Genomic DNA, 26,894 nt, shown 5'->3' with positions numbered 1-26,894 from the left:
CTGTGCCACTTCATGCAGGAAGCACTTTGGGCCAGCCAACATGGCTGCTTTGCTGGCTAATGCCGAAAGACTTTTCCCCACCTTGCCTTTGGTATATTATTAGTCTGTCAACAGAAATTCTTTAAGACAGAAACCCAGTCTCAGAAAAAAAAAAAGAGATAAGAAAGAAAAGAAATGAAGATGAGAAGGAAGAGAAAGAAGAGGAAGTGGAGGGATATGATGATGATGATGATGATTATGATGATGATGATGTGAGGAGGAGAAGGAAGAGGAGGAGAAGGAGGAAGGAGGATCAATTTTTGGCCTTTATTTTGGAAGGGCTGACACAGCTGCCTCATGTTTGAGAAAGGGTCTCAACATAAAGCCTAGGCTCTCCTTTATGAATCTCCTGAGTGTTGGGATTACAGGTGGGCATTCTCATGCCCAGCCTGACTTTATTTCAGATCTGACAATTTCCTCCCTGTCTCTGAACAATATTCTATGAAGATGTCACTGATTAGCCACCTAGTGGGTTGTTCCGTATAGTCCCACAATGCCAGGAAAGGATTCATCCTGGCTGGTCTGTTTTGCATTAGCCAGATTGAGATTGACAGGGGAAATCCCATTTCTTTTTTTTTTTTTTTTTTGATTTATTTATTGTATGTAAGTATACTGTAGCTGTCCTCAGACACCCCAGAAGAGGGCATCATATCTCATTATGGGTGGCTGTGAGCCACCATGTGGTTGCTGGGATTTGAACTCAGGACCTTCAGAAGAGCTGTCAGTGCTCTTAACCATTGAGCCATCTCTCCAGCCCATTTCTTTGAGGGTATACTGTTTAAATAGACTGATAGGTTGGGAGACACAAGTATCTCTTTAGAATATTTTCATTTCTGCCAAGCCCATTATACTATGATGTCCCCTGTTCTGCAGTGACCTGGGGGAGAGAAGATGAGTGGAATCTATTCTGGGATGAAGTGCATTCTGGGAAATGAGCCCCCAGGAAGAACAGGAATAGTGGAATACTTGTCACTTCCCCTCTTCTTTCTAGGTTCCCTGAGGTTTCATTAGCTGACACTTAGTAGGTCCATATTAGTGTATGGAATCACATTCCACATCATTGTGGAATGTGTCAGAGGCAATGTGCAGCTTGTATGGAATCCAGAAGTGACCCTTCCTCTGACCCAGCTTCAGATTGTGTCTCTAAAATGCAGGATGGAGGTAGGCGGCCCATCCCTACCCTGATACGGGTTACTCATAACCCTTCAGGCCAAGTCACAATCTTAGCATGGCTTTAGTGCTTTGGAAAGGGAAGCCTGCTGCATCGTTGCTCTGCCCCCTGTGTACAGGCTCATCTGGGAACCTTCCATGGTGGGACCACACCTTACACATACATCTACATACACATATACTATACATATACATATACGTATACATATGCGTATACTATACATATACATATCACAGCTGTCTCGGGAGAGGAGGAGGAGGAGGCTAAAGCTGTGAAGCTGTAGCTAGCTAACCCCTCTCAAAGCCTCCTCATTTTTCTCCAAGCCTCGGAATCATTTACTGAGTCCCTCTTCTGTAGGCCCATGGCCTTTCCCAAGACCACAGAACTGTGACTCTCAGCCTTCCTAATGCTGTGACCCTTTAATGCAGTTCTTCATGTTGTGGTGACCCCCCTACCCCAACAAAAAAGGATTTTTGTTGCTACTTCCTAACTGTAATTTTGTTACTGTTATGGGTCTTACTGTAAATATTCAACATGCAGGTTATCTGACATGCGACCCCTGTGAGAGGGTTGTTTGACAATCTCTCCAAAGGGTTGGGGGTTGAGAACCCCTGCTGTAGAAGGTGGAGGTGAGAGAGACAAGGGGGCCTTCAGTGTCCACAGGCTCTGTTATACCATGATGAGGGACAGGAGCGCCCTGACAAGGCTCTACATCTGGTGTTCTTGGTATGTTGGAGACAGACACACTGACACATGAGACATTTGGTGGCCTTCCTTTCCAATGCCTCTTAGTTTCATAGAGCAGGGGTCAGGATCAGGTGAGGAAACCACCAGAGGGCTCTGGGGCAGCAAACATTTGCTAACTGCTCCTCTGCCTGCTGCAAGAGAGCCATCTAGGAGGTGATGCAGGACAGGTATGACAGGCAGGATGGGATGGAGTGAGTAGAAGCCAGTTGCTTTCCTCATAAGATCCTCATAACGTTGCTCCATTGGAATTGGGGTGCCCAAGTGGTACCAGCATCCCACCGAGCCTCAGTACCATGTGCAGAAGGATGGAGATGGTGGGGTAAGCTTTTCGGGGGCCAATAGGAAGATGCCTGAGCTTCCTTTCTCAGCAGGCCGGCAGATCTGGGTGAAGGCTGGGACTGGTTGGTCCCTCTCTTCCCACAGGTATCAGAGCCCCCTCTTGTTCCCAGGGGAGCCTAGGAGCAGCTGGGCTAAAGCCCAACCAGGAATTTTTCCAGGCTGGTTCCTATATCCAAGGGTGGCTTGGAGGTGGGGGCTTTGGGGAGCTCTTAAGGAAGACAGGGGGAGGTGGAGAAGGGGACTTTGTGGAAAGGGAGGGGACAGAGCCACACGGGTTAAGTGTGCAAGCCTAGAGAAATAGCCAAGGGCCCTAGGAAGAATGGGGAGACAGAGTACATCCCTGAACTCTGTCTAGAAGATGAACTGTGAGCCTAGGCTAGAGCCGAGGGAGCCTCCACTTCCACCCTTCCCAGGGTTGGTGGCAGGGCTGGGCAGCTGGCCTACCTATGTTTCTGAATGCTAGGGTAGGTTTGAATCACCATGCAGGCCTGGCCTACTTCTGCCCCCATTGGCACCCTGGTCTCAGCTCCCTGGCAACATCTGGGTGTGTGTGTGGGGGGGGTGTGAGCAGGAGGAACAAGGGCCTCTGTCTGCCCAGCTGTCTCTCCCTCAGGGCTCTGCCAGACTCCACAGTGTATACGTGGGCTTCCACAGGTCGTCTCCCTCCTGGACACTGACCAACTCCAGAACTGCTCGGTTTCCCGTTCTCAGTACCACTCATTTGGTGCCAAATTCTCTCCAGAGAAGCCTCTCTGGAAACTTCCCAGAGGATCCCATTCACCCCAGGGCCCTAGCTCCTGATGTCTGCAGATCAGACAAGGGCTCAGATAAGCATACCCCCTCCCCTGTAACCCCCTCCCCATATATAAATTTAGCGTTATGCTTCCGAGGTCAAACACGCAACTGTTTGGGTGTGTGTCAGAAACACAGCAATTATTTGGGAGCTCAAAGTCGGCCGCGCTCAAGAGTCAACTCTCACCCTTTTTCCAAGACCCGTGCCATTTGAGCCAGAGTTGGGGTGTGCATAATGTAGTCACTAGGGGGCGCTCGGCCATCACGGGGAGATCGTGAACTTGGGCGAGCCGAGTCTGCGTGAGGGAGGACGCGTGTGTCAATGTGAGTGCGTGCGTGCATCTGTGTGTGTGTGTGTGTGTGTGTGTAACGTGTGTATGTGAGGTGAGGGAGAAAGCCAGGGGTCACTCCGGGTGTCCCTCTCCCCATACGTCCCTGCCAGCTCTCCGCCCTCCAACCCCCACTTTCTCCTATATTCCTGGGAAAGGGAATTGTTCTTAGACCCTGTCCGCATATAACCTCACTGTCCTGTCTCCCCTGATTCCCAATACTCTGGGATTCCCAGCGTGTCCCTGAGCCCAGTTTGAAGGGGTGCACAGATAATTTTCAGGCTGTGGACCCTGGTAAGGGGTTTAGCTTTCCATTTCGCAGCAGTGGCCTAGGGGCTCCTGAAAGGCGGTGCCTGCCTCGGCCTGGCCTCGCCCCCGGGCGGGTCTGGGGCGGGTCTGGGGCGGGGCCAGATTTCCTTTTTTTTCCACCGCTGTTACCGGTGAGAAGCGCAGAGGCTTGGGGCAGCCGAGCTGTAGCGACGCCGCGGCGCTGGGGGCGAGCTGAGCGGCGGCAGCGGAGCTCTGTCGCGAGACGCAGCGACAAGGCAGACTATTCAGCGGACTCACCAGCCAGGGAGTCTGTGCTCCGGGATTCGATATTCAAACCTCTCTCTCTCTTTTTTTAAAACTGTATTGTTTTACGCTTTAATTTATTTTTGCTTCCTATTCTCCTCTTAAATCGTGCCAACGGTTTTGGGAGGTTGCTCCTTCACTCCTTCAAATCTCTTCGGATTTTGGAAATCAGAAGAGGAAAGAGGTAGCAAGAGCTCCAGAGAGAAGTCAAGGAAGAGAGAGAGAGAGAGAGAGAGAGAGAGAGAGAGAGAGAGAGAGAGAGAGAGAGAGAGAGAGAGAGAGAGAGAGAGAGAGACAGGTCAGAGAGAGCGCGCTGGCAAGCGAACAGAGAGAGGGACAGGGGCAAAGTGACTGACCTGCTTTTGGGGGTGACCGCCAGAGCGCGGCGTGAGCCCTCCCCCTTGGGATCTTGCATCGGACCAGTCGCGCTGACGGACAGACAGACAGACACCGCCCCCAGCCCCAGCGCCCACCTCCTCGCCGGCGGGCTGCCGACGGTGGACGCGCCGGCGAGCCGCGAGGAGCCGAAGCCCGCGCCCGGAGGCGGGGTGGAGGGGGTCGGGGCTCGCGGGATCGCACGGAAACTTTTCGTCCAACTTCTGGGCTCTTCTCGCTTCGGAGTAGCTGTGGTCTGCGCCGCGGGAGACAAACCGATCGGAGCTGGGAGAAGTGCTAGCTCGGGCCTGGAGAAGCCGGGGCCCGAGAAGAGAGGGGAGGAAGAGAAGGAAGAGGAGAGGGGGCCGCAGTGGGCGCTCGGCTCTCGGGAGCCGGGCTCATGGACGGGTGAGGCGGCCGTGTGCGCAGACAGTGCTCCAGCCGCGCGCGCGCCTCAGGCCCCGGCCCGGGCCTTGGTTCCAGAAGGGAGAGGAGCCCGCCAAGGCGCGCAAGAGAGCGGGCTGCCTCGCAGTCCGAGCCGGAGAGGGAGCGCGAGCCGCGCCGGCCCCGGCCGGGCCTCCGAAACCATGAACTTTCTGCTCTCTTGGGTGCACTGGACCCTGGCTTTACTGCTGTACCTCCACCATGCCAAGGTAAGCGGTCGTGCCCGCCTGGTGTCGCCGGGCCGTGGCGAGCGCCTCTCCCGCTTGGGGACGTGCGTGTGTGCGAGCGCGCGCGTGGGGGGCTTCGTGCCCCACGCGGGTCCTCGGGCACCGGGCGCGAGGCGTCCCCCTCTGTCGTCGTACGTGGAGGGGGAGGGGGTGCGCGCTAGGTGGGAGGGCGCCAGGATAGTCTCGCCGCCCACGCGGGCCCTGCCCACCCACCAGAGTCACCGCACGTACGATCTGGGCCGAGCGGCGGAGGGAGGGCGGGAGACAGAGGAGGAGGCTGAGGGGGCTGGGCTTGCGCCGGGGCTGGCGGCAGAAGTTTGCTCCGGGTCGCGGGTCCCGGGAGAACTGGAAGTCCGGGCAGAGGGGGCGGGAGTCCGGAGCCCAGCAGGCATGCCTGGGGGTGCTCGGACCTTGGACCGGGGGAGGGCAGAGCTCGTGGAGGGGGCAGGGCGCGGGCGAGCGAGGGGGCTTTGCTGTCACTGCCGTTCGGGTCTCTTCGGCCCTTGCAGTGAGTTTGGGGAAAGTTTTAGGATGGATTGCGGCGGGGACCCTCTCCCACCCCTCTAGCTTGTCGGGCCACCTGCACCGCGCCACCCCCTCCCGTCCCCGCTCGCGTCCCGCGCGGTGCCCGCCCTCCCCCGCCTGGCCGGGCGCGCGCGGCGCAGAGCCGATTACATCAGCCCGGGCCTGGCCGGCCTCGTGTTCCCGGAGCCGCGGCTGCCGGAGCCCGGAGACCCGGGCGACGAGCGGCGCCCCTCCCCCCACCGGCCCTCCGCGAGGAAGGTGACCTCTGGAGGTATCCCCAGCTGCGGGACCTGGAGAAACTCCCATACCCCTTTCCTCAGTTCCCAACTTCTACCCGTGCCTCGCGCTAGGAAGAATTTCCCGACGCCCCTTCCCCCTTTTTCCCATTTCCTGCCTGGTGGAAAGAGGAGCCCTTCCCACCCTTTTATATTTTCCTTTTCTTTGCGAAGACTCATCGGACCCTTCCTGGGCCCAGGGTCCAGGAAAAGGACGGTGACTGTCAGACGTTGGGGTGCTGGGCCCACCCTCGGGTTCTTTGTGGAAATGCTGACCTAAGTTTTGAGTTGGTTAAGGTGTGCTTCCCTCCCCTCCCAGCAGCCCCAGTTAGCTGTGCTTCAGTTTTTTTTGAGGGGGGAGGGGCTGTGGGGGGGTCAACGAAGGGTGGACTGACATCCCCCCATTTCCCCCTTTTTGGAAACATGACTTGGTATTTGCTCTGACAGGGGCAGCCTGGAATCAGCCCTTTCCGACACCTTTGGCAGGATCCCTTGTCAGTATCTCTCACACACTTTGTCCTGGCAAAGCCAGATGCCCACAGAGCAGGTGGTTTAACTTTGAACCTGCCCGCCCAACTTGCCTACTAAAGGGTCCTTTCATGCTCATTTCCAAGAATCCTCAGCTATAGAGCCTTCTTGGATAGGAGGCAGAGGGAAGGAGAGGGGCAGATGTCCCTGCAGCCATCCAGAGTTCCCCAGACCCTGGCACAAAGGCCTTGGTTCTGGGCCTCCAGGGCCTCCATATGGGGAGAAGGGCAGGAGTGCTTGGCCACAGTGTGACCTTCAGAGGCCCCCAGAGAAGGACACCTGGCCAGTCCCTGCCTAGAACCTCCCCATCTGGGAAGGGATTCAAAGTTTCTGTTCCCTTTCTCCACTGGGGGCTAGACAGAGGAGTAACACGAATGTTATGGGGCTGTTAAGGGGGTAGTTGAGGACCTGAGGTGCGGAATCTTGGGTTAGCCTGAGGCAGCTGCAGTGGGAGGCTATCCCTTGAGAAGGGCCACCTCTGACCTTGGCCCTGGTGGCCTTGGATTGCTCTTAGGAGACAGAGACAGACAGAGACAGACCAAGGGTGGGAGTCTGTCCTTCTGGGGCAGTTGGAGATCCAGGTTGGTGTGAGGCAGGTGGCAGCAGGAGACCCCCAGGAAGGCCTGGAAGCCTTGGTTTGCTTGCCACTGTCAGGCCCACAGGGTCTTCTTGGTGACCTTCACAGCTTCTGAGGAGGGGAGAAAGGAGCTGGTTGGGGGTGAGGAGGGTGAGGGTTGGAGGAGCCCCTGGGAGCTGGGCAGTACTGAGGAGCCTAGTGCCCTGCCCAGGTGAGAGGCTCAGGGATGTGGGAGGGGGAGGCTAGCCAGGCTTTGGAGCTGCAGTCAGGCCCTGGGCAGACTGCGGTGGGAGGCACATGGGACTCTCTCTCACTTCCTCAGGAGCTTCCTCCCAGCTCTTTACCCCTTGAACAACCTGTGGGTATGCCGAATATTCCCGAGGCCCGGGAAGAGTTTGGATGGGGGAGGGTAGTTGGTGCCCTTCGGCCCTCTGCACCCCTCCCTCTTCAACACGAGCTCCCTGGTATTTGTCATGTCAGCAGGAGAAGGTCACCAGGTTGTTTTGCTCGCCCCCAGTCCTTCCTTCCTGCCCCAGTCCAAATTTGTCCTCCTATTTGACCTTAATACTTACCCATGGCTTTGGACCAGGGAATCGGGGGGCAGTGGGAAAAGGGAGAGGGCAAGATCGGAATGGGACTGGGGGCCAGGGTAAAGCAGGATTCTGATATTTTCCTCCTACATTGTGAGCTCCCTAGCACCTGGTTAGTCTTTAACTCCATGGGTTCAGAATTGAAGCCATCCAGAGTAGTGGGTATGCTCTGGGCCTGCAAGGACCACTTCTGGTTCCCTGGGTGACTCAGAAGCCTGGGGGAGGCTGGGAGCTGGGGGTTGGGAAAGAGGCAAGAAGAGATCAAGGGATTCAGTGGTCAGGCCTTGGACTCCTGTGACTGCCTCTGTCCCTGTCCCCGTCAACGCTGCTCTTTACTCTTTGTTTTGTTCTCAGTGGTCCCAGGCTGCACCCACGACAGAGGGAGAGCAGAAGACCCATGAAGGTGAGTCTCATGCTCTTTAATGGATCCTTGTTGTCTCAGTGGGATGCATGGATAAGACCCATTCCTCTTTTTCAGACCTGGGGGGTTGGGCATAGGAATATGAGGCTCGAGATGGCACAGGTACTGTTGAGCTTAACCCTTGTGTTTCTTAACGTGCCTCCTGTTCGGCTTTCTGCTAGAAACAGGACTTGTTGCTTTTTCTAATAGCTTTTCCAGTGAAATTTTATCTGGAAAGCTTGCTGTGAGCACAGACAAGGAGGAAGGCAGAGTGTTCAGGGTTTCCAGATGTTCTGGGAGGTATCTCTTGTACCCCCTTCTCCCAGGGGAAGATAAATGTTCAGTGCCACTTCCTACCCACCCATGGCCCACCCGTGGGGACTGTGACCCTTCCTGTGTGAGGTGGAAGTGTGAGGCTGGGGCAAGATAGAAGGATATCCTAATAGGACTCCCGAGTCTTGGCTTTGCATTTCTCTGAGTGTGGCAGCTTCCCATAGACTGCGTTTGGGTGCTGTGAACTTCCCTGCAGGACCAGCAGAGGGCCGGCTATAGCTCTCAGCCGCCCCGCCCCCCTGCCCAACCCTGAGTCCGCCTGCCTTTTGTTCCAGTGTGGTTTGGAGTACCGGGATCCTCCCATTTCTCTGGGGACGCCCTGGCTCTCCCCAGCACCGAGTGTGGCCTCTTGCTCCAGCCGGATGCCACTCCCCCAGTGTCCTTCCTCAGAGTAGGGAAGGCCCTGGGGTCTTCCTCTAAGCTAGCTTCCCTGACCCAAATCCACCGTGGCCGCGGGAGCCAGCAGCCAAGGAAGGCTGGTGATGTCCAGCCGGTTTTGCCTCCTCCCCCAGGAGCCCTTTCTCTGGCCTAGGGCCTGGCTCTCTGCCACTCCCTGGCCCCGGCCACTGACAGGCCCCTACTTCCAAAGTGTTACCCACCCCCTTCCGCTTCCTAGTGGACTCTGTGGTCTGGGAGAGGCAAGACAAACGGTCTTTGTTTGATGGAGAAGAGCTTGTCTGCCTTAAATAAGGAAAACCACGAAAGCCCAATGCTGAAGTGTATGTGCGCACACGCCGGAGCAGCAGGACAGCGTTCCTTGGGGGCAGGGGCCAGGCTCCCATGGGTACCGGCCAAGTCAGTCCCTCCACCTCCTATGGACCTTGGGAATGCTAAGAAGTTTTTGGAAAGGATTCTCATCTTAGGTCTTTTTACACAGAGCTCCCACCTCTACTCGTTGCTCGGTCATATCTTTGTGCTGTCTGCTGCTGTGTAGGGCCTCTAACTAGCCTGGGCCACCTCTGTCCCAGCCAAGATGAAGGGTTAGTTAAAAAAAAAAAAAATTCTGTGTTAGTCATTTTCAATATAGACTTTCCTTGAAAAGAATTTTTCAGATCTGATCTCTTGGACTTTTTTTCTTTTTTGGCTGTGTTTTATGTTAACTCTTTGTGGGTAGACAAGAATCCTTTGCTTGTTTGTCCAGATAGAAAAGAGAGCCCTTGAGCCAAGCACAGGGGTAGCAGCTTAGGTTACCCCCACCCCTTTCCCTGTTTGACATCTGTGGCCATTGTTCCACCTTTTCCTCCAGCCCCGTTTCTTGTCTGCCAACCTACCACACACCTGGGTTCCATCTTCTTTACCTTTCTGGAAAAAAAAAAAAAAAACAAACCCAACTTTGAAGAGTAAAGGGAGGTTTGGCTGTGGCCCCAGGTTGGGAGGGTGGGGGTGTATAGTCTCTGGAGCGTGCACTTAAAATGCCTTTGGTGACATTCCAAACTTTGTCACCCGGAATGAGAAAAGAGGAGTTGTTTTCGGGACTAAGACTCGGCACCAGCACCTTCCCGCTCTCTTAAGTGTCATTAGAGGTCAGGCCAACCTGCTTCTACAGATAGAGGCCCAGAGACTGGAGGGACAGGCCCAAGGTCATTCTAACTGCTAGCAGAGCTGGGGCCCCTGTGTGGGCTTGTGTTCCTTTTCTCACTTCACAGACAGGCTTCTGTGGGGTAGCCTTAGGGGTGTGACCAGAAAGGGCAGGCTGAGCCACCATTTGGTGTCCCCAAGAAGTCCTGTACTCTCTAGTGCCTGTCCCTTGGCCCTCGAGTACCCCTTCCTGTCTCTGCCTGGGACATGGTCTCTCCCCTGTCTTCCTCTAGATCAGCTTCTAGAAATGTGTCGTGCGGAGGCCACTGCTGATCTTTCCATGATGCGAACAGTTCGCCCTCCCTCCAGGGCGGGGTTCTTCGTGCTGGCAGGACCTGTGTGGTGTGCCTGCCCACTGCCACCTGCTGATTTGTCTTAGAAGTTTGGGGAGGGGAGACTGGCAGGTGCCTCTCGAAAGCTACTGTGTCTGCGCATGATGTGGGTGTTGGAAGGCTTTGCTGTCATAGCTCATTCTAACTACTTCTTACCCATATTGTGGCCTTTGGGACAAATGGTGGCATTTCTCTGAGCCTCTAGATCCCCATGTCTAAAGTGGGTTCCAGGTTGTGCTTAGTGGTAACATGGGGAAGAGTGTGTATACATAGCTGACCACGGTGTTCAGCATGTGTTTGGTTGAGTGGCTGATGGCCAGAGCTCAGAGGAAAGCAGAAAGCAGGTACACCCAGACTCAGGTTGTCTTCTGGCACCGTAGTTAGGAACTATGCTGTTTCAATGAGGAGTGGAGTCACCTGTGACAGGGTCACGTCCCCTGGGCCTGGACCTAGAAATGAGGGAGGGGCTTCAGTTTGAGTTTTAGAAGCATCTGCCTGATGCGGAGGCTGTGAGGAGTGGTCTCACACAGCTGAGTGGGGATAGAGGCTGGTCATCTTGTGTGTTGCTAACTGGCTCACGTGTCATCCCTCCCACCCAGTGGTGAAGTTCATGGACGTCTACCAGCGAAGCTACTGCCGTCCGATTGAGACCCTGGTGGACATCTTCCAGGAGTACCCCGATGAGATAGAGTATATCTTCAAGCCGTCCTGTGTGCCCCTGATGCGGTGTGCAGGCTGCTGCAACGATGAGGCCCTGGAGTGTGTGCCCACGTCTGAGAATAACATCACCATGCAGGTGGGCACCTGTGGCACAGGGGACTGGGGGCCAGGAGGACAGGGGGGCACGAGGAGGGGCACTAGAAGGTTGTCTGGGCCTCTGCCTGGGAAACTTTTGGTAGGAGGAGCTAAATTGGGGTTGGGGGTGAGGAGCTGAGTTTGGGGGTTCTTCTCTACGTTGGGGAAGAAGATGCCTGCCTGCACTCTGCACTCCCCTGCCGAAGCTCTCCACAATTTGACCATCTGCTTTCGTGACCTTTGCTCCCTGGGCTCAACAGGGAGCTACTGCCTGCAACAAGTGTTCTTCTCTTTCTCTGGGAGAGCCCAAAGGCTCCCTCGCAACCCCCACTTGAGGGTTCTATTTGGGAAGCTGGACGGGACTGGTCTATGCAGAGTTAGAAGCCAGTCTTGAGTTGCTTGCTACAGAAGCGGGTGGATCTGGGCCCAGACAGGGTGGAGAGTGGGAGGGATCTCAGCAACAGGGGGTGGGTAGCTCTTAGGTAGCTTCTAGGGCTCAGGGTGAGGCTTGGGAGAGGATACAGGAGGGGAAGGGATGGGGATGGTAAGAATCCAGGACCTGAATTCCCAGCCTGGCCAACCCTTGCAACTGTCTGCTCCACAGGGCCAGCAGGGTCGGGGGAGTTGGGGTGACCTGAGGTTCTTTTCTGTTAGAGCCCTGGTCCCCCTACCTCCACCACCTATCCCTGCTCAATAGAATCCCTGGGTGCTAAATGGCAGGAGCCCCGGGGTGTCCCATAGGGGTATGGCTGGCTGGGTCACTAACCTCTGTGATCTGCTCCCTCCCTCTGCAGATCATGCGGATCAAACCTCACCAAAGCCAGCACATAGGAGAGATGAGCTTCTTACAGCACAGCAGATGTGAATGCAGGTGAGGCCAGAGCTTCACACTCGAGTGGCACGCAGATGCCTGGCTCCAGAACTGAGTGTGTTACATGTGTTAGCACAGGTCCACCTTCCAGCTAGCTATGTGAGCTCGGGTGTTCGACCCCAGTGTGCTGCTGTTCTCCAGCTCAGAAAAGGGGGCACGACAATTCTGTGTGCGCCCTCCACAGCATTATAGGGCTCCACGTTGTTGTTTTGCAAAAAAAGATTAAGATAGCATTGCTAAATCAGAAACATCATGTAAAATTATTACCGAATTGTTGTTATCCTTGTCTTAACTCCTCTGTGTCTTGTTTTCTCCCCCTTTCTCTACCCACTGCAGACCAAAGAAAGATAGAACAAAGCCAGAAAAGTAAGTGGCCACATGTTAGCATTTCTTCTGAATTGTCTCTGTTCGGGGCTTTCCGCTTCCTCTCGTGGGTGCTCTGATGGCCACAGTGGCATTGGGTGGGTGGGTAGGATGGTGACTGAAGTGGACTGGAGTCATTTTTAGGCTTAAGGTCCTAGAGTGATGGAGAAGCCCAGCCTGAAGACGATGCTGCCCTCCAGGGCTCAGGTGCCTCCTGGCCAGCACACAGTGTTTCAGCGTGGGGGTGGAGGATGCTGCAGATGCTTGCGCCCACAGCAGAGTGAGGGAGAGCGAGTGGGTGCCACAGGGCAGTTTCTGTGTATGTGGCCTGGGCCTTGTTCAGCGGTGACCGTGGCCGTCCAGATTTCTTAGGTCCCAGGAGATTTCTCGGTTGCGTGTGTATGCCTTCCCATAGGAGTGTGGCAGGTAGCAGACACAGCTCTCTCAGTGGGGGAGTGCTGTGATGGCCACTTTCTGAGGCTTCCTGTTTGATTGCTGTGGAAGGTCAGCTCAGGATGGGAGGGTGGCTGACATTGTTGGAGAACGAACTTGCAGTGAAGGAGTGACTGAGAGAGAGCACCCTTACCCTCCTCCCCACCCCCACCCCTACCACTTGGTGGATATGAAGTCCTCATGCCTTTCCCTAAGTCCCCAGGTTCCATGACTACAGAGCAATGGTCCGGGAGTTTGTCAGTGAGAGCAGGGCCTGCTCCAGGCGAGTAGCCCTGTGTGGAGAGCTTTCTCCTTCTGTGCTTCCAGTGTTTTCTCCCAATCAGGACAGACCTGCCTTCTTCTCCCCAGGTCCCTTCTTCCTGTCTTTCTTTCTCCATGACAGACAGGCTGCCATATCTTTTCTGAGACTTGGCAGGCCTAGAGAGTGCTGGTTCCCTGGAGGGTGGCAGGCTGTAGCTTGTCCCTCTCAGCTGTTCCCCAGATGTCTGCTTTGCCCACAGGGAGAGTGGTAAGGGCTCGCCTGAGCTCGGAAAAGAGTCTAGCCGCAGGCTTTGGCCTATGGAAAGAAGAGCCTCTGTCAAGTCCCCTGGCCCCCTAATCACACACCCACACTACACTGCTCCTCTTCCCCTGACCCCACTATCCGTGCTGGGCTCTGACAGCCAGCCCCACCGCCCATCCCGATGACTGCTGGGTAGCTGGTGCCCTATCTCCTGCACTGGCTTATATACCAACTTTGAAGCAGCCCAGAGGGACTCCTGCTATCACACTTGGAAGTCAAGGCAGGCATTCTGACGCGCAGCCCACGTCTAACCTTTTCTCCTTAAAGTTTGCCTTAAACCGTCTCTTACCTCCTGACCTTCAGGGTCTAACTGTTGTGGCTTGCTGGGCAAAGATCTTGCCCTTATGGCTTTGCACCCTGCCTGCCTGAGACCAGGAGCCACATGAGCCTAGAAGCTGTGCCTGTCACAGTTTCTGCTAACATATCAAAAGTCCTGCCTGGGGCTGGGATTGCAGCCCTACTGTGGGCAAGTGAGGAGGAAGGCGCGTGCTTTTCCTACCCACCCGTGACTGAGGTCTAACCTCGAGGCTGCTCAGGGAGTGACTAGGGTGGCTTTGGGTCTCCTGCTCTTGCCTCTGTCTTCTTCATTGCTCCTCTCTTCTCTTTCCTCTCGTTCTCTTCCTGTCTGTTTCTGTTTTTATATTTTCCAGAAAATCAGTTCGAGGAAAGGGAAAGGGTCAAAAACGAAAGCGCAAGAAATCCCGGTTTAAATCCTGGAGCGTGTACGTTGGTGCCGCTGCTGTCTAATTCCTTGGAGCCTTCCTGGCCTCCAGACAATCGCCTGCAGCTCCTCTAACTCCTCCCCCTCCCCCCCCCAGCTCCCCTCTGGCTCTTGCCATGCCTCAGTCTCTCTCTCTCACTCACCCCACTAATGGCACCAATGGGTAGATTTGGTGGTGGCATTGCTGGTCCTGGGTTGGGGTGGGGTGGGTGGAAGGTGAGTAGACCTGGAGCCCTCAACTCAAGGAGGGGACTCTGGCTTGGCTGGGCACCGACTTTCTCTCACCCACTGGGCATTGGTGGCGGGGCCATTGTTGGCATGGGCGCTGGGCATCGGGGCCCTCTCATCCAACTGGTTTCCACTGCTCTAGGCTCATGTCTGGAGGGTAGGGGTGGTGTTGAGGGCAGCGTGGAATGAGTTGAAGGGTATGTTGGTGGGAAGTGGACTGTGGTGGGCTGAAAATGGAGCTTGAGCGGGCTGGGTGGCAGCCCATTCTTGTCTGTTGGAAATGCTCTGACCCCTGGGCTTGAGGCTCCAGGAGGCGAAAGTCCTCTCTATCCGTCCAGCTGAAGTCACCCACAGAGGTCTTCTATGGTGACCTCTTCCTCTGCTTATAGGCTGTGGTGGGCTCTGGAGGCCTGGCTGGTGGACAGTGCCACTAGACTTGGCCTGCTTTCTGCTGGCCCTCTCCCTTGGTGGAGGGTCTGGGCAGTGGCCCATTTCCAGGGAGAAGGTACCTTGGTGGTCTCCTGGGCCACTTATCACTGTCCCCAGCAGGTGAAGAGTCAAGGTGTGTTGTGGGCACAGCAGTAGCGGGGGCCCTGTGGCCCGAAATAGGCCCATGTCTTTCTGTGGCACAGCACCATCATCCCTCACGGCAGCCTTTCCCCTGCACTCTGCCTGCCTGTGCCCTCCTCTTCCTGCAGGCACATGTCCTGCCAGCGCTGTGTCTCTCTGCCACTCTCTCTGTCTTCCGCTAGAGCGCTCGGATCTTTCCAGAACGTGGAAAGGGCCTAGGGGCCGACGAGATGGGTGGGGAAGCCGTGGTGGACATGTTAGGGGGTGTTGCATGGGATTTTTCTCTCTCTCTCTCTGCTGACGCTCTAGCTTAGATGTCTTTCCTTTTGCCTTTTTGCAGTCACTGTGAGCCTTGTTCAGAGCGGAGAAAGCATTTGTTTGTCCAAGATCCGCAGACGTGTAAATGTTCCTGCAAAAACACAGACTCGCGTTGCAAGGCGAGGCAGCTTGAGTTAAACGAACGTACTTGCAGGTTGGTTTCCAGAGGGCAAGCAAAAGTCAGAGAGGGGCATCGCAGACACGGGAGAGAGAGAGAGAAAGAGAGACAGAGAGAGCACGCTTGTGAGGGGCCAGCTGCTTGCTCAGCTTCTAGCTGCCTGCGTGGTGACTGCTACCTTCTCTCCTGCTGGGGCTCAGCGGGGCCTCAGGCTCCAGTCTGGCCCGGCAGGCCTGCTCTGAGATGGCCCTGGTTGCCTGAGTGGGTAGGCTGCTGTGACTTAATGTGATGGTGTGGACGCAAGCTGTGTGTTGTGTCCTGTGGTCCTGCTGCTTATGGAGACTGTTGGTGCTGATGTTGTTGTTAATTCTATCTTTGGTGCAAGTACTAAAACCTCAGATCCCTAGCAGGTGTGGACTGATGTCTAATAGTGTTCCCGGGCTGTACCTTTGCTCCCAGAGAGCTGGCGCAGCCATGCCTCTCACCACTCAGTATATTTTTCCTGGGCTTGGAGCCTTATCTCCTGTTGCCTATCCCCTTAAGGTTATGGCTTCTTGAAGACAGGCTGTCACCCTCAGACTTGAACTCTGTGAGGACAGGCTATGTCCACCTCAGACTGAGGTCCACTTTAGACTGGGCTTCCTGAAAGAGGCAGGGGTCTGCTGTTGGTTTAGGATGGGAAATTATTTCTACATACATCCAAGGACACTAAATAGCTGATCCTACATCAGCCAGGGCACACATTTCAAAATGCCTCCAGGATGGTTTCAGGAAAGAGCAGACCCATTCTTCATGATGGGACTCTGTGAGCCTGGTTCATAAACCGTTGGAGTGCCCAGGTGTCTGAACTCCTGTCTGTTGTCCATGTGGATCTAGGAAGTGTCGAGCTCGCAAGTAAATATTGTATATGGCCACAATCACTGGGGAGCTCAAGAGCACAGGGCTGTTGACTGGCAGTCTCAGGGTTCTATACCGGTGTGGCCTGCCCTGAGGAAGAGCCTCACTGAGGGAGGGAAAGCTTTTAAGGGCTGGCCAACAAAGGGCCAGCCTTGCAGGTAGTGCAAGGGTTCTCTGGCAAGTACCTCCTTCCCTGCCTGCATTCTTGTGTCTTGTGGGTTCTCAAAAGACCGGAGAGGCCTGGTGGGCCTCTCTGTGGTTGTTGGCATGAAGTTGCTCCTGTGAGACTGGATGAGAACAGTGTATCTGTTAGTGCTGGGTGAGGGCTCAGTCCACTGGAGGGTTTCAAGGAAGGCGAAGACCTTGCTGTTGTGGGGTTTCCAGAGTGAGCTGGGAACTAATTAAAGTCACTTGACTTCTAGAGATCCAACTCAGTCCACTACTGCCTGTGTCTGTGTCGAGTTTCCAAGACTAGGTTAGGACCCCTGTCTCCAGGCTGTTCTCAGGGCAACCAGCCAGGGGCAGGAGCGAGAGGAGAAAGTCCTTGGAGACCCATTCTGCTTCAACAGGAAGAGCAAAGCCACTGGGTTGTCTGTCCTCCGCCTAAGCCAGACATCATGTGGTAAAAGGCAGGTGTAGCCACCAGCCGTTCAAGGCAGAAGCCAAGGCTGAGAGAGGTCTGGGGAGCAGAGATGCTCGCCTACCTTTCAGGAGCTCCTGTGTCCTCCCTTGGGCAGAGCACATCCCCAGGGCAGTCAGTCCTGGGTCACTGGCTTAGCTCAAGGTACTTTTCCATCCCCTAAACCTAGCCCTAAAGCCAGAACTGAAGGTCCTTCTGCAGGGACCCTCTCCCAGCTAACCACATCTAACCCTGTCACCCACGTGCTGTGGAATGTCACATGGGGGCTGTCCTTTGGTAATTGTTCCTTTGTGGCTTCTGTGAGTATTTCCATGTCTGTCTTGTCTTCCATAGTTTGCCATCTTTAGAAGGCAGGGCTTGGTCTCTCTCTCTCCCCACTGGGACTCTGTCTTACCCGCACCTTTGGGAACCCTCCTCCCATGGCGCCAGCCTTCGGGGACCCATGGGCTCCCAGGCCTGGGGAGGCTGCTTGCCTCAGGCTCCCGTTGTCCTAACCCCCTGCCTCTTTGCCATTTCCCACAGATGTGACAAGCCGAGGCGGTGAGCCAGGCTACGGGAAGGAGCCTCCCTCAGGGTTTCGGGAACCAGACCTCTCACCGGAAAGACCGATTAACCATGTCACCACCACACCATCATCGTCACCATCGACAGAACAGTCCTTAATCCAGAAAGCCTGACATGAAGGAAGAGGAGACTCTTCGAGGAGCACTTTGGGTCCGGAGGGCGAGATTCCGGCAGACGCATTCCCGGCCAGGTGACCAAGCATGGTCCCTCATGGAACTGGATTCGCCATTTTCTTATATGTGCTGCTAAATCGCCAAGCCCGGAATATTAGGGAGCTTTGTTTCTGGGATTCCTGTAGACACACCCACCCACATACACACATATATATATATTATATATATAAATAAATATATATGTTTTATATATAAAATATATATATATTCTTTTTTTAAATTAACTCTGCTAATGTTATTGGTGTCTTCACTGGATATGTTTGACTGCTGTGGACTTGAGTTGGGAGGAGAATGTCCTCACTCGGATCCCGACACGGGAGACAATGGGACAAAAGGCTCCGGCGTGATCTTTTGTCCTTCTTAGAGAGGCCGAAGTCCTTTGCCTGCCAGGGAGCATGCAAGGCCAGGGCACGGGGGCACATTGGCTAACTTCCAGAAACACGACAAACCCATCCCTGGCCCTGAGTCAAGAGGACAGAAAGACAGATGACAGAGAAAGAGTTGCTGGTTCCAACCAGAAGTTTGGGGAACCTCAGGACATGGCACGCTTTGTGGATCCCCACTATAGTCTACAAAAGCACCCTGCCCCTCTGGGCCCTTTCTGGAAGAATCAGGAACCCGGCCGGCCTTCAGCTCTCTCCTCCACTTCTGAGGGGCCTAGGAGGCCTCCCACAGCTGTCCTGGCAAAGAGAAGACAGTGGTGGAAGAAGAGGCCTGGTAACGGCTCCTCCTCCTGGGAACCCCTCATCCTCTCCCTACCCCACTTCCTGGGTGTAGCCCAGGAAGACCTTGCGTGATCAGACCATTGAAACCACTAATTCTGTTCCCAGGAGACTTGGCTGTGTGTGAGTGGCTTACCCTTCCCCATCTTCCCTTCCCGAGGCACAGAGCAATGGGGCAGGACCCGCAAGCCCCTCACGGAGGCAAAGAAAAGAGAAAGTGTTTTATATACGGTACTTATTTAATAGCCCTTTTTAATTAGAAATTAAAACAGTTAATTTAATTAAAGAGTAGGGTTTTTTCAGTATTCTTGGTTAATATTTAATTTCAACTATTTATGAGATGTATCTCTCGCTCTCTCTTATTTGTACTGTTTTTTTTTGTTTTTATTTTTTTTGTTCTTGTTGTGTGTGTGTGTTTGTGTGTGTGTGTGTGTGTGTGTGTGTGTGTGTGTATGAAATCTGTGTTTTCAATCTCTTTCTCCCAGATTGGTGACAGTCACTAGCTTGTCCTGAGAAGATATTTAATTTTGCTAACACTCAGCTCTGCCCTCCCCTGTCCCCACCACACATTCCTTTGAAATAAGGTTTCAATATACATTTACATACTATATATATATTTGGCAACTTGTGTTTGTATATAAATATATATATATATATATATGTTTATGTATATATGTGATTCTGATAAAATAGACATTGCTATTCTGTTTTTTATATGTAAAAGCAAAACAAGAAAAAATAGAGAATTCTACATACTAAATCTCTCTCCTTTTTTAATTTTAATATTTGTTATCATTTATTTATTGGTGCTACTGTTTATCCGTAATAATTGTGGGGAAAAGATATTAACATCAGATCCTTGACTCTAGAGCAGTTTTCCGAGATATTCCGTAGTACATATTTATTTTTAAACAGCAACAAAGAAATACAGATATATCTTAAAAAAAAAAAAGCATTTTGTATTAAAGAATTGAATTCTGATCTCAAAGCTCTCCCTGGTCTCTCCTTCTCTACTGGGCCCTCCTGTCCCGCTTTCCTTCCTCTTTTGGGGTACGTGGTATTTGTCCTAGGTTTGAGAAGCAGTCCTTGGAGTAGAATATGGGGTGACCCATCCATTCCTGGCTCACTGGGAAGAGTTGGTGCTCTGGGGATGGGCAGAGGGGAGATGGCTCCTTAGCCAAGGGTCCTCACACTATGCAGTACTCATCTAGGTCCCTGTTCCTTGTCAGACAAGGATGGGGCCATGTTTCCAGGTACTAACTGGAGATTGGAGAGAGCTATTGACTGCAGCTCGCCAGGAGCTGGTACTGCTGGGGGGGGAGGGGTGCTGCGAGTCCAGCGTGCAGTTTACTTCTGGGTGCTAAGTGGAAGAGTCCAATAACAAGAGTTTTGCTGCTGCCAGTGGAATTCTGTTTCCCTTTGTGCAAGCCTTTCTGTCCTGTTCTTGTCCCAGGCCACTCCAACCCTGCTCGGATCTTTGACACATTAGCATTGTATCCAAATCTGCTTCTAGAATCTTAGTCCTCTTGATTGCAAAGGGTTGGGGAGACACAGGGCTGGCCAGTATGGTACATCTTAGGGTTCTAGTGCCGATAGGATAAGACACCTGAAAGAGCAGGGGAGGGAGACAAAGCTTTGGTCCCATAAGTAGGAAAGTGTTGCAGCCATGCTAGGGGCTTAGTTTGGGCTGGAGGGTCATGGTACAGATATGATTTCTCATGATGTGGCCTGCAGACCACCTTTTTGGGGATGGGAGTTGTGGGTATCAAACCCTAGGCAGAAGGTACGAACAAGGGCCTGGAAGTGGTACTCTGGCAGGGAGTGGGGGTCGGGACAAAACAGGTGCCTGGCAACAGTGGGGGAAGATATCTGAGCATGATAAGATGACGTGGGAAAGTGTCAGTGTGGCCACAGGGCAGGCACGTAGGCAAGGAGGACTGGAGACAAGGTCCTGCCTTTTAGAAGCTTCGGCTTAGTGCCCGCCCTTTCCCAATCGCTTACTCCACATGATGTCTGCAGAAGGCCCAGTGAGGTAGGTGCTCTTATCCCTGGAACTTAGCCTCGTGGTTTCTTCCCGGCCTCCCTTTGACTGGTGCTCACATAACAGCCAGAGTGAGCTAGCTGGTAGAGACGAAGCTACCCCTTTTTGGCTCAAAACCCTGCAGAGACTCCATTTTACCCAGAGTAAAGGCTCTGCACTGTCCAGCTGCCCATGCCTGCAATAGCTCACCAGATTCTCACTCAGCTTGGGCTTATAGTCTCCACCATACTGTTCCTCAGATTCTTTTTTGGGGGCCTTTGCACAGGTGGTTCCCCTGCTTGGCACAGCCCCATCCCACTTAGGATGTTTGGCTTTCAAACCTTGAAGTCTCGTTCCTTTCTCAGTGAGGCTTCTCTTGACCATGACACATAAAACCAACCTGACTCTGCCTTCGAACTCTTCCCTTTTTAATTGTGTGCAGTATATGCGCACAGGCATTCCTGGAGGCCAGCAGCCATTGTTAGACGTCTCGCCTCAGTTGCTCTCCAATAGAAATAGCACATGGGCCACATGTAAGTTATTTGTTAGTTTGATCTGGTGCTGGGAAGTCAAAGTGCTAAGAAGAAGCCATATTCCCAGGCTGTATGCCTTAAATTTTTCTAGGAGCCAGATTTTAAAAGAAACAGGCAAAATTCATATTCATATTACACTGTATTTTTGACACAGAGTCTCTCACTGAGCCTGGGGCTCACTGAGCCTGGGGCTCACTGGTTTGGCTAGGGTGGTTGGCTAGTGAGCCCCAGGGGTTCACCTGTGCTCACCTTCCCAGAACTGGGATTACAGGTGCATGCCTCTGTGCCTGGCTTTTTATGTGCTGGGGACTTAAGCTTAGGTCTTTGAACCTAATGGCAAGCATTTTATTTATTGAGCCATCTCCCCTCTTCCTCCTCCTTTTTATCCAAGATCTCACTATGTAGCTGTCCTGGAACTCAGTCTGTAGACCAGGCTGGCCTTGAACTCACAGAAATTTGCCTGACTCTGCCTCCTGAGTGCTGGGATTAAAGGCGTGCACTCCCAAGCTCAGCTTGCCACCTCCTTCCCAACATGCATTTTCTGCTATCTTCTTACTTAGCTAACAACAGTGTCAGCCAATAGAAATAGCACATGGGCCACATGTAAGTTATTTGTTAGTTTGATCTGGTGCTGGGAAGTCAAAGTGCTAAGAATAAGCCATATTCCCAGGCTGTATGCCTTAAATTTCTCTAGAAGCCAGATTTTTAAAAGAAACAGGTAAAATTCATATTCATATTACACTTTATTTAGCCTCACATATGTGAAATGTCATCTAAACCTTTAGTCAAAATAAAAATTATTAGTGAGAAATTATTAGGGCTATAATTTTTTTTTTAGGACAAGATCTTACCATGCTGCTCCAGTTAGCCTAGAACTCACTCTGTAGACCAGGCTGGATTTGAACTCCCAGAGATCTGCCTGCCTCTGCTTTTTGAGTAGTAGGATCAAAAGCTTGTGGCACCACACTTGGCCCTGGTACGTAATTTGTTGTCGTTGATGTGTTTTTGTTTTTATTTATTTATTTATTTATTTATTTATTTATTTATGCTGTTTTTTGAGACAAGGTCTCTTATGTAGCTTTGGCTGTCCTGGAACTCACTATGTAGACCAGGCTGGCCTTGAACTCATAAAGATCCATCTACCTCTGTCACCCAAGCACTGGTTTAAAGGTGTGGGCCACCATGCCTGGCTGCCCCAGTATGTATTTCATACTTTCCACATGTCAAAATCAGTAGTGACCACATCTTAAGAGCTTGATATACATATTCATGCCTGGGTCAGGGGTGCCATTTTGAACTGTTGTAGTTCTAAAACTTCCTCTTCTCTTTGCTGGTGTACACACACACACACACACACACACACACACAAGTTTGAAAATGGAGTCTTCATCCCATGACTGTGACAGTGGGGTGTCTGTAAAATCCCAGGAGATGTCGGTGGAGACTGGCTGGATAGGTGGGGGGTCTGGCCGGGGCAGTAGGGGTTGGAAGCGATGGCCTCTTCCCTGATGCCATTTGTCTCTTTTAGCCACCCTAGTGATGGAGCTTGTTACTATTGCTTAGCAGAGGAGGGGCTGGGGGCCCAGAGAAGGTAAATAATTTGCCTGAATTTCTACACAGCCTGTAAACAGCCTGGTGAGAATTTAAGCCAGCTTTCTCGACTCCGACTCCAGTGCTCTTCCCACCCCGCCACAGCTGCCCCGGGCTAGGGCAGGACACCAACAAATAAAAGCGAGGCGTCTAGACTGAATACAAACAGGCTGGAGAAAAGTGGGACACGGGGAGGATGTAGAGGTAGCCAAACCCAGGGCCCAAATCCAACTTCCCTATGCACAGTAAGGCTAGGCGAGCAACGTCTCCAGGGGCTGGGGCTCGTCAGTTGAAGATCGGAAACCTAAGCACGCAAGAGGTTGCAACACACGGCCTTGGACAAGAGGAACAGTCTTGAAATAGACAATGGAGAAAATAAAATGTCTCCCTACTGTGTGCGCAGGATCCAGTGGGGCCCACAGAAGGCCTGATCCTGGCTAAGACCTACCCTACCCTGGCCTCTGTCTCTATGCTTTCTTCTTTTGTCCAAAAGGCTCTTATCGAGTCACAGCTCACAAAAGCCCTCAGACTCTAAAGTTGAGCTCAGTGCTTCTCAACCTCCCCAATGCTGCGGCTCTTTAATACAGTTCCTCATGTTGTGGTGACCTTCAACCACAAAATTATTTCATTGCCACTTCATATCTGTAATTTTGCTACAGTTATGAATTGTAACGTAACATAAATATCTGATGCGCAGGATCTCTGATACGGGAGGGACCCCAAGGGAATTGTGACCCACAGATTGTGAGCCGCAGCTTTTCCTTCTTCTTCCCACGGCTTCTCCTGTAAGATGGTGGTGGTTGACTCCAACAGAAACAGGTGACCCGGGCACACATCACCTATTAGGACCGTCATGGTGACATATCTAGAATTCTTCCTTTCCATTCTTGTCATGTCTCCCACCAGGAAGCAGCCAGTCAACATCACCCTTCCCATCTGTGATGGCTTCCAGGCCCTGCTTTGGTGAAGAACAAGTTGAGCACTTCTGGGACTAGGTTTCAGCAGTCATCTTGCTGTCTGTTCACTCTCTTGGAAGGTTGCTACCTTGCTGTAAGGGTGCCAACTACCCAGCCAGGAGACTGGAGAGGGAGAAGAAAGGGGAGAAGGGGTTATAAAACTCCAGTGCTCCTACCTCCCCAAACAGAGGGCCCAGACATGCAAATGAGCTCACTGGGATTCTTTAGTCCCAGGGAACAACTCTAGCAATGCTACTGTCTGCCCAAAAATACATTGGTGAGCTAAGTGTGGGGGCTGTGGGGAGCACGGAGTGTTTCTTGAATGAGGAGTGTAATGGTTCTAGTGATGTCTATCCAAAAGAACACGGGTCTCACCTACAGGCAGAGGATGAGAAAAGACCAGGGAGAAAAGACCAAGCGAGCTGCAGGAAGAGGCCATGGAATCTTTCCTATCCACACTCCAACGCTTACTGAGGACCCGGCCAAATGTGCTGCACCTTGGTACTGAAAGACAACTCGTGGGCTCTAGTGGCTTTTGCTTATGCTAGTCTAGAAATGAAGGCTGGGCAAAGTAATCCTTGGAAGGCCCCACCCGGCTGGTTTCAGTCACTGGGAGATGGTTCAGCTGCATCCAGGACATTATCTGTCAGGATGGAGGTTACGGGTGGCCAGGAGAGGAAATGGTAAATATTTATAATCTGCCTGGACTTGGGAAATGCAAGACAAAGACAGCTTGGGGGAGAATGGACAGTGAGGGTGGAGGTGGGGACAGAAATGATTCTGAAGGGAAAAAAGCAAGAGTATCTTTGAGAGCAAAGCTGGGCCTGAGTCCTTCCTCTCAAGGATGGAAGGGCTGGATTCAGATCTCTCTCTCTCTCTCTCTCTCTCTCTCTCTCTTGCTCTCTCTCGCTCGCTCTCCCTCCCTCTCTCACTCTCCATCTACCTATCAATGTATTTATCAATCTATCTATCTAGTCTTCTCTTATATACTAAGTCCTGACTGCAGTTACCCCTCCCCCCTCTCCTCCAATCCCTTCCACCCACCTTCCCTGTCCCCAGATCCACTCTTCCCCCATTTCCTTTCAGAAGTGAGCAGGCTTCCCAGGGAGCTCCACCAAGCATGGCCTAGCAAGTTACCACATGACTAGGCACAAACCCTTATTTCAAAGTTGGAAGAGGCGACTCAATAAGAGAAAAAGGATCCTAAAAGCAGGCAAGAGTCCAAGACACCCCTCCCCCCCTTAGGAGTTCTATGAGAACACCAAGTTTCACAACATAAGTTAGACGCAGAGGGTCTAGCTCAGACTACAGGCTCCCTGATTTTTGCTTTGGATGTGAAGATTTTCAAAGGCTTTGGAGTGTTGGTCTGTTTGCGAGGGGAGGTTCCCCAACGAAAGTGGGGTATGCTCCTCCTCTGCCGGATGGATGCTCCTGGTCTCACAGAACTGCTTGTCTGAGAGAGGAGAAACAGTACTTCTTTGATCACTAAGATGAAGGCCAAAGATTTGGGGATGTGGCTCCGTGGTAGAGCACTTACATAGCCTGTGCTCAGCCCTGGATTTGATCCCCAGGATGGCAAAAAGGGATAATCAAAAAAGATAAAAATTGTATGTGGGAGGCAGAGGCAGACAGGTTATGTGAGTTCAAGGCCTGGTCTAGATATTAAGTTCCAGGACAGCCAGAGCTTTTTAGAGAGACCTTGTCTCAAGATAAATATCTGTCTGATTATCTATCTATCTATCTATCTATCTATCTATCTATCTATCTATCTATCTCTATCTATGTATCTATCTATGTATCTATGTATCTATGTATCTATCTATCTCTATCTATGTATCTATCTATGTATCTATCTATGTATCTATGTATCTATGTATCTATCTATCTCTATCTATGTATCTATCTATGTATCTATGTATCTATATATGTATGCATCTATCTATCTATCTCTATCTATCTATCTATCTATCTATCTATCTATCTATCTCTATGTATCTACCTACCTACCTACCTACCTGCGTATCTACGTATCTAGTAGATAGAGAGATAGATAGAGATAGAGAGACATCTAGATAGATAGATAGATACATAGATACATAGATAGATAGATAGATACATAGATACATAGATAGATACATAGATAGAAAAAAGAGAGAAATAAGAAGAGACAAGTTAGTTTGGAGAAAGTACCCCCTGGCCTTCGTATGGCTTCTGGAAGGCCTTGGGCATCGATGCGTGTCAGGGTGCCAAGGGTGCCCTCTCAGAGCTTACAGCCCCTTCCATCCTTTTGTCTCTCACACATTCACAGTCCCCATGGGGTGCTCTCTGCATTTGCCATGAGCCATGCATGACTCTGCTATTTCTTCACATTTCCCATGAAGGTTCTTCATCTGGCTTCCAAGCAGGGCAGATGCCAGCACGTGCCCACTTCCTGTCTCTTCACTTGTCCCTTCTAAGGTCTGAGGACTTTATTTGTCATATTCCAGGCTTCTGGTAGGAAGACCACACACCTATAACCACTTCACCTGGAGCTGCTATAGCGATCCTGGCCTCGATGACCCCTAAGTGACGACCCAAGAAGACCGGCCCACAGGAACCTTTCCTCAGATGATCTGTTGAATGCCACCCAGAGTCCAGTTCAGGTCACTCTAAGTCCCACTGAGACTTCTGACTCGGGCAGGAATTTTGAGACTGCCGCTGAGTAATTTATTTCCCTAAGCCTTGGTTACAGGGAGTGAATCTAGAAAGTGGACACAATAGCACTTACACTGTGGAGCCTCAGGGGATGAAGTGATGGGCATGTGACTGCTGTGGACACTGTCATTACATTGTCCTTGTTCCCATGACGATGCCTTTCTTCTTCTGAATACCACTTTATTACATTTGGGTTGTTTGTTTTTTCTCACTTTCTTTCCCAACTTGAACAGTCTCACTGGGTTGGACAGCAATGCTCAGTCTTACTTTTTCTGGGAGTGAAGCTAGGGTGGGTTGAACATCTAGAGACCAGGATGGCAGAAGAGGGAGGATTGCATAGAGGGGAAAGAAGAGATGGAGCAAGTCCTACTCGCAGGGATGCTGGGCATGAGCTGGGCATGAGTGTCCATGGAATTAATAAACAAACAGAGAGGCCCAAGGGACTTCAGGAGTGTCCACCCTGACAGGAGATGCTCTGTGTCTGCCCTTCCATGTAGTGCTAGGCCTGGGAAGAATCCTTTGTGGCCTGGGTTAGCAGACATGCCAGGGGTCGAGAGTGGAGGCCCACGGGGTGACTGTTCCAAATGTCCTCCTGTATCTTTCAGGGGCTGGGAGTCAGGGGACAAGCTTGTGGCACATATAGGAGAGACCTCGTGATCTGGGCTGGGAGAGGCTTTCCCTTAACTTGAGTAGTGGTTGTCTCCTGAGCTGGAGCAGGAACATTCTTCTGAGGGGAGTATGAAGTACGTACTTCGCCTCATCCCTCTCTCAGCTTTCTTTCCTGGGTCTGCCCTGTCTCTTGGCTGCCTGTATGCCAGGCCTTCTGAGGCCCTGAAGCTGGGCCTGTTGGGAAGGCTGGCATCTAGCAGACACCTCCAGAGCTGTCCTCCCTCTCACCACAACAATTCTGGTCATGGATGTTCCACATGAGC

At 52.3% G+C, this 26,894-nt stretch overlaps 1 protein-coding gene and 1 pseudogene across 4 annotated transcripts; both read left to right on the top strand.

The window, feature by feature from the left end:
* The first annotated feature begins 4,228 nt into the window (after positions 1 to 4,228).
* Positions 4,229 to 11,073, top strand: LOC116074719 (annotated as a pseudogene). The gene is made up of 3 exons (XR_004112254.1): positions 4,229 to 5,018; positions 7,886 to 7,934; positions 10,774 to 11,073. The product of XR_004112254.1 is annotated as a vascular endothelial growth factor A-like (transcript).
* Positions 11,074 to 11,646: 573 nt separating this feature from the next.
* LOC116074720 (vascular endothelial growth factor A-like) lies at positions 11,647 to 19,157 on the top strand. Of its 3 annotated transcripts, XM_031347482.1 has the most exons (5): positions 11,647 to 11,840; positions 12,177 to 12,206; positions 13,869 to 13,940; positions 15,078 to 15,209; positions 17,233 to 19,157. In XM_031347482.1, the coding sequence occupies exons 1-5, from the start codon at positions 11,683 to 11,685 to the stop codon at positions 17,252 to 17,254; spliced, it is 414 nt and encodes a 137-aa protein (XP_031203342.1). In that variant the 5' UTR covers positions 11,647 to 11,682; the 3' UTR covers positions 17,255 to 19,157. The 3 variants fall into 3 exon arrangements, with proteins under 3 accessions (XP_031203342.1, XP_031203343.1, XP_031203344.1); XM_031347483.1 differs by lacking the exon at positions 13,869 to 13,940; XM_031347484.1 differs by lacking the exons at positions 13,869 to 13,940; positions 15,078 to 15,209.
* Positions 19,158 to 26,894: the final 7,737 nt, after the last annotated feature.

The sequence above is a fragment of the Mastomys coucha genome, unplaced genomic scaffold (genome assembly GCF_008632895.1).
Source record: "Mastomys coucha isolate ucsf_1 unplaced genomic scaffold, UCSF_Mcou_1 pScaffold3, whole genome shotgun sequence".
Classification (NCBI taxonomy): Eukaryota; Metazoa; Chordata; class Mammalia; order Rodentia; family Muridae; genus Mastomys; species Mastomys coucha.
The sequence above is the reverse complement of the archived record's forward strand: the minus strand, read 5'-3'. Positions and strand labels throughout refer to the sequence as shown.

What these genes read in the sequence shown, in the direction of transcription:
- LOC116074720 (XM_031347482.1), top strand. Translation starts at nt 11,683, where the DNA reads ATGGCAGGAGCCCCGGGGTGTCCCATAGGGGTATGGCTGGCTGGGTCA. An exon ending in CACAGCAGATGTGAATGCAG is followed by an intron (nt 11,841 to 12,176) that starts GTGAGGCCAGAG and finishes TACCCACTGCAG; the next exon opens with ACCAAAGAAAGATAGAACAA. An exon ending in TTAAACGAACGTACTTGCAG is followed by an intron (nt 15,210 to 17,232) that starts GTTGGTTTCCAG and finishes CATTTCCCACAG; the next exon opens with ATGTGACAAGCCGAGGCGGT.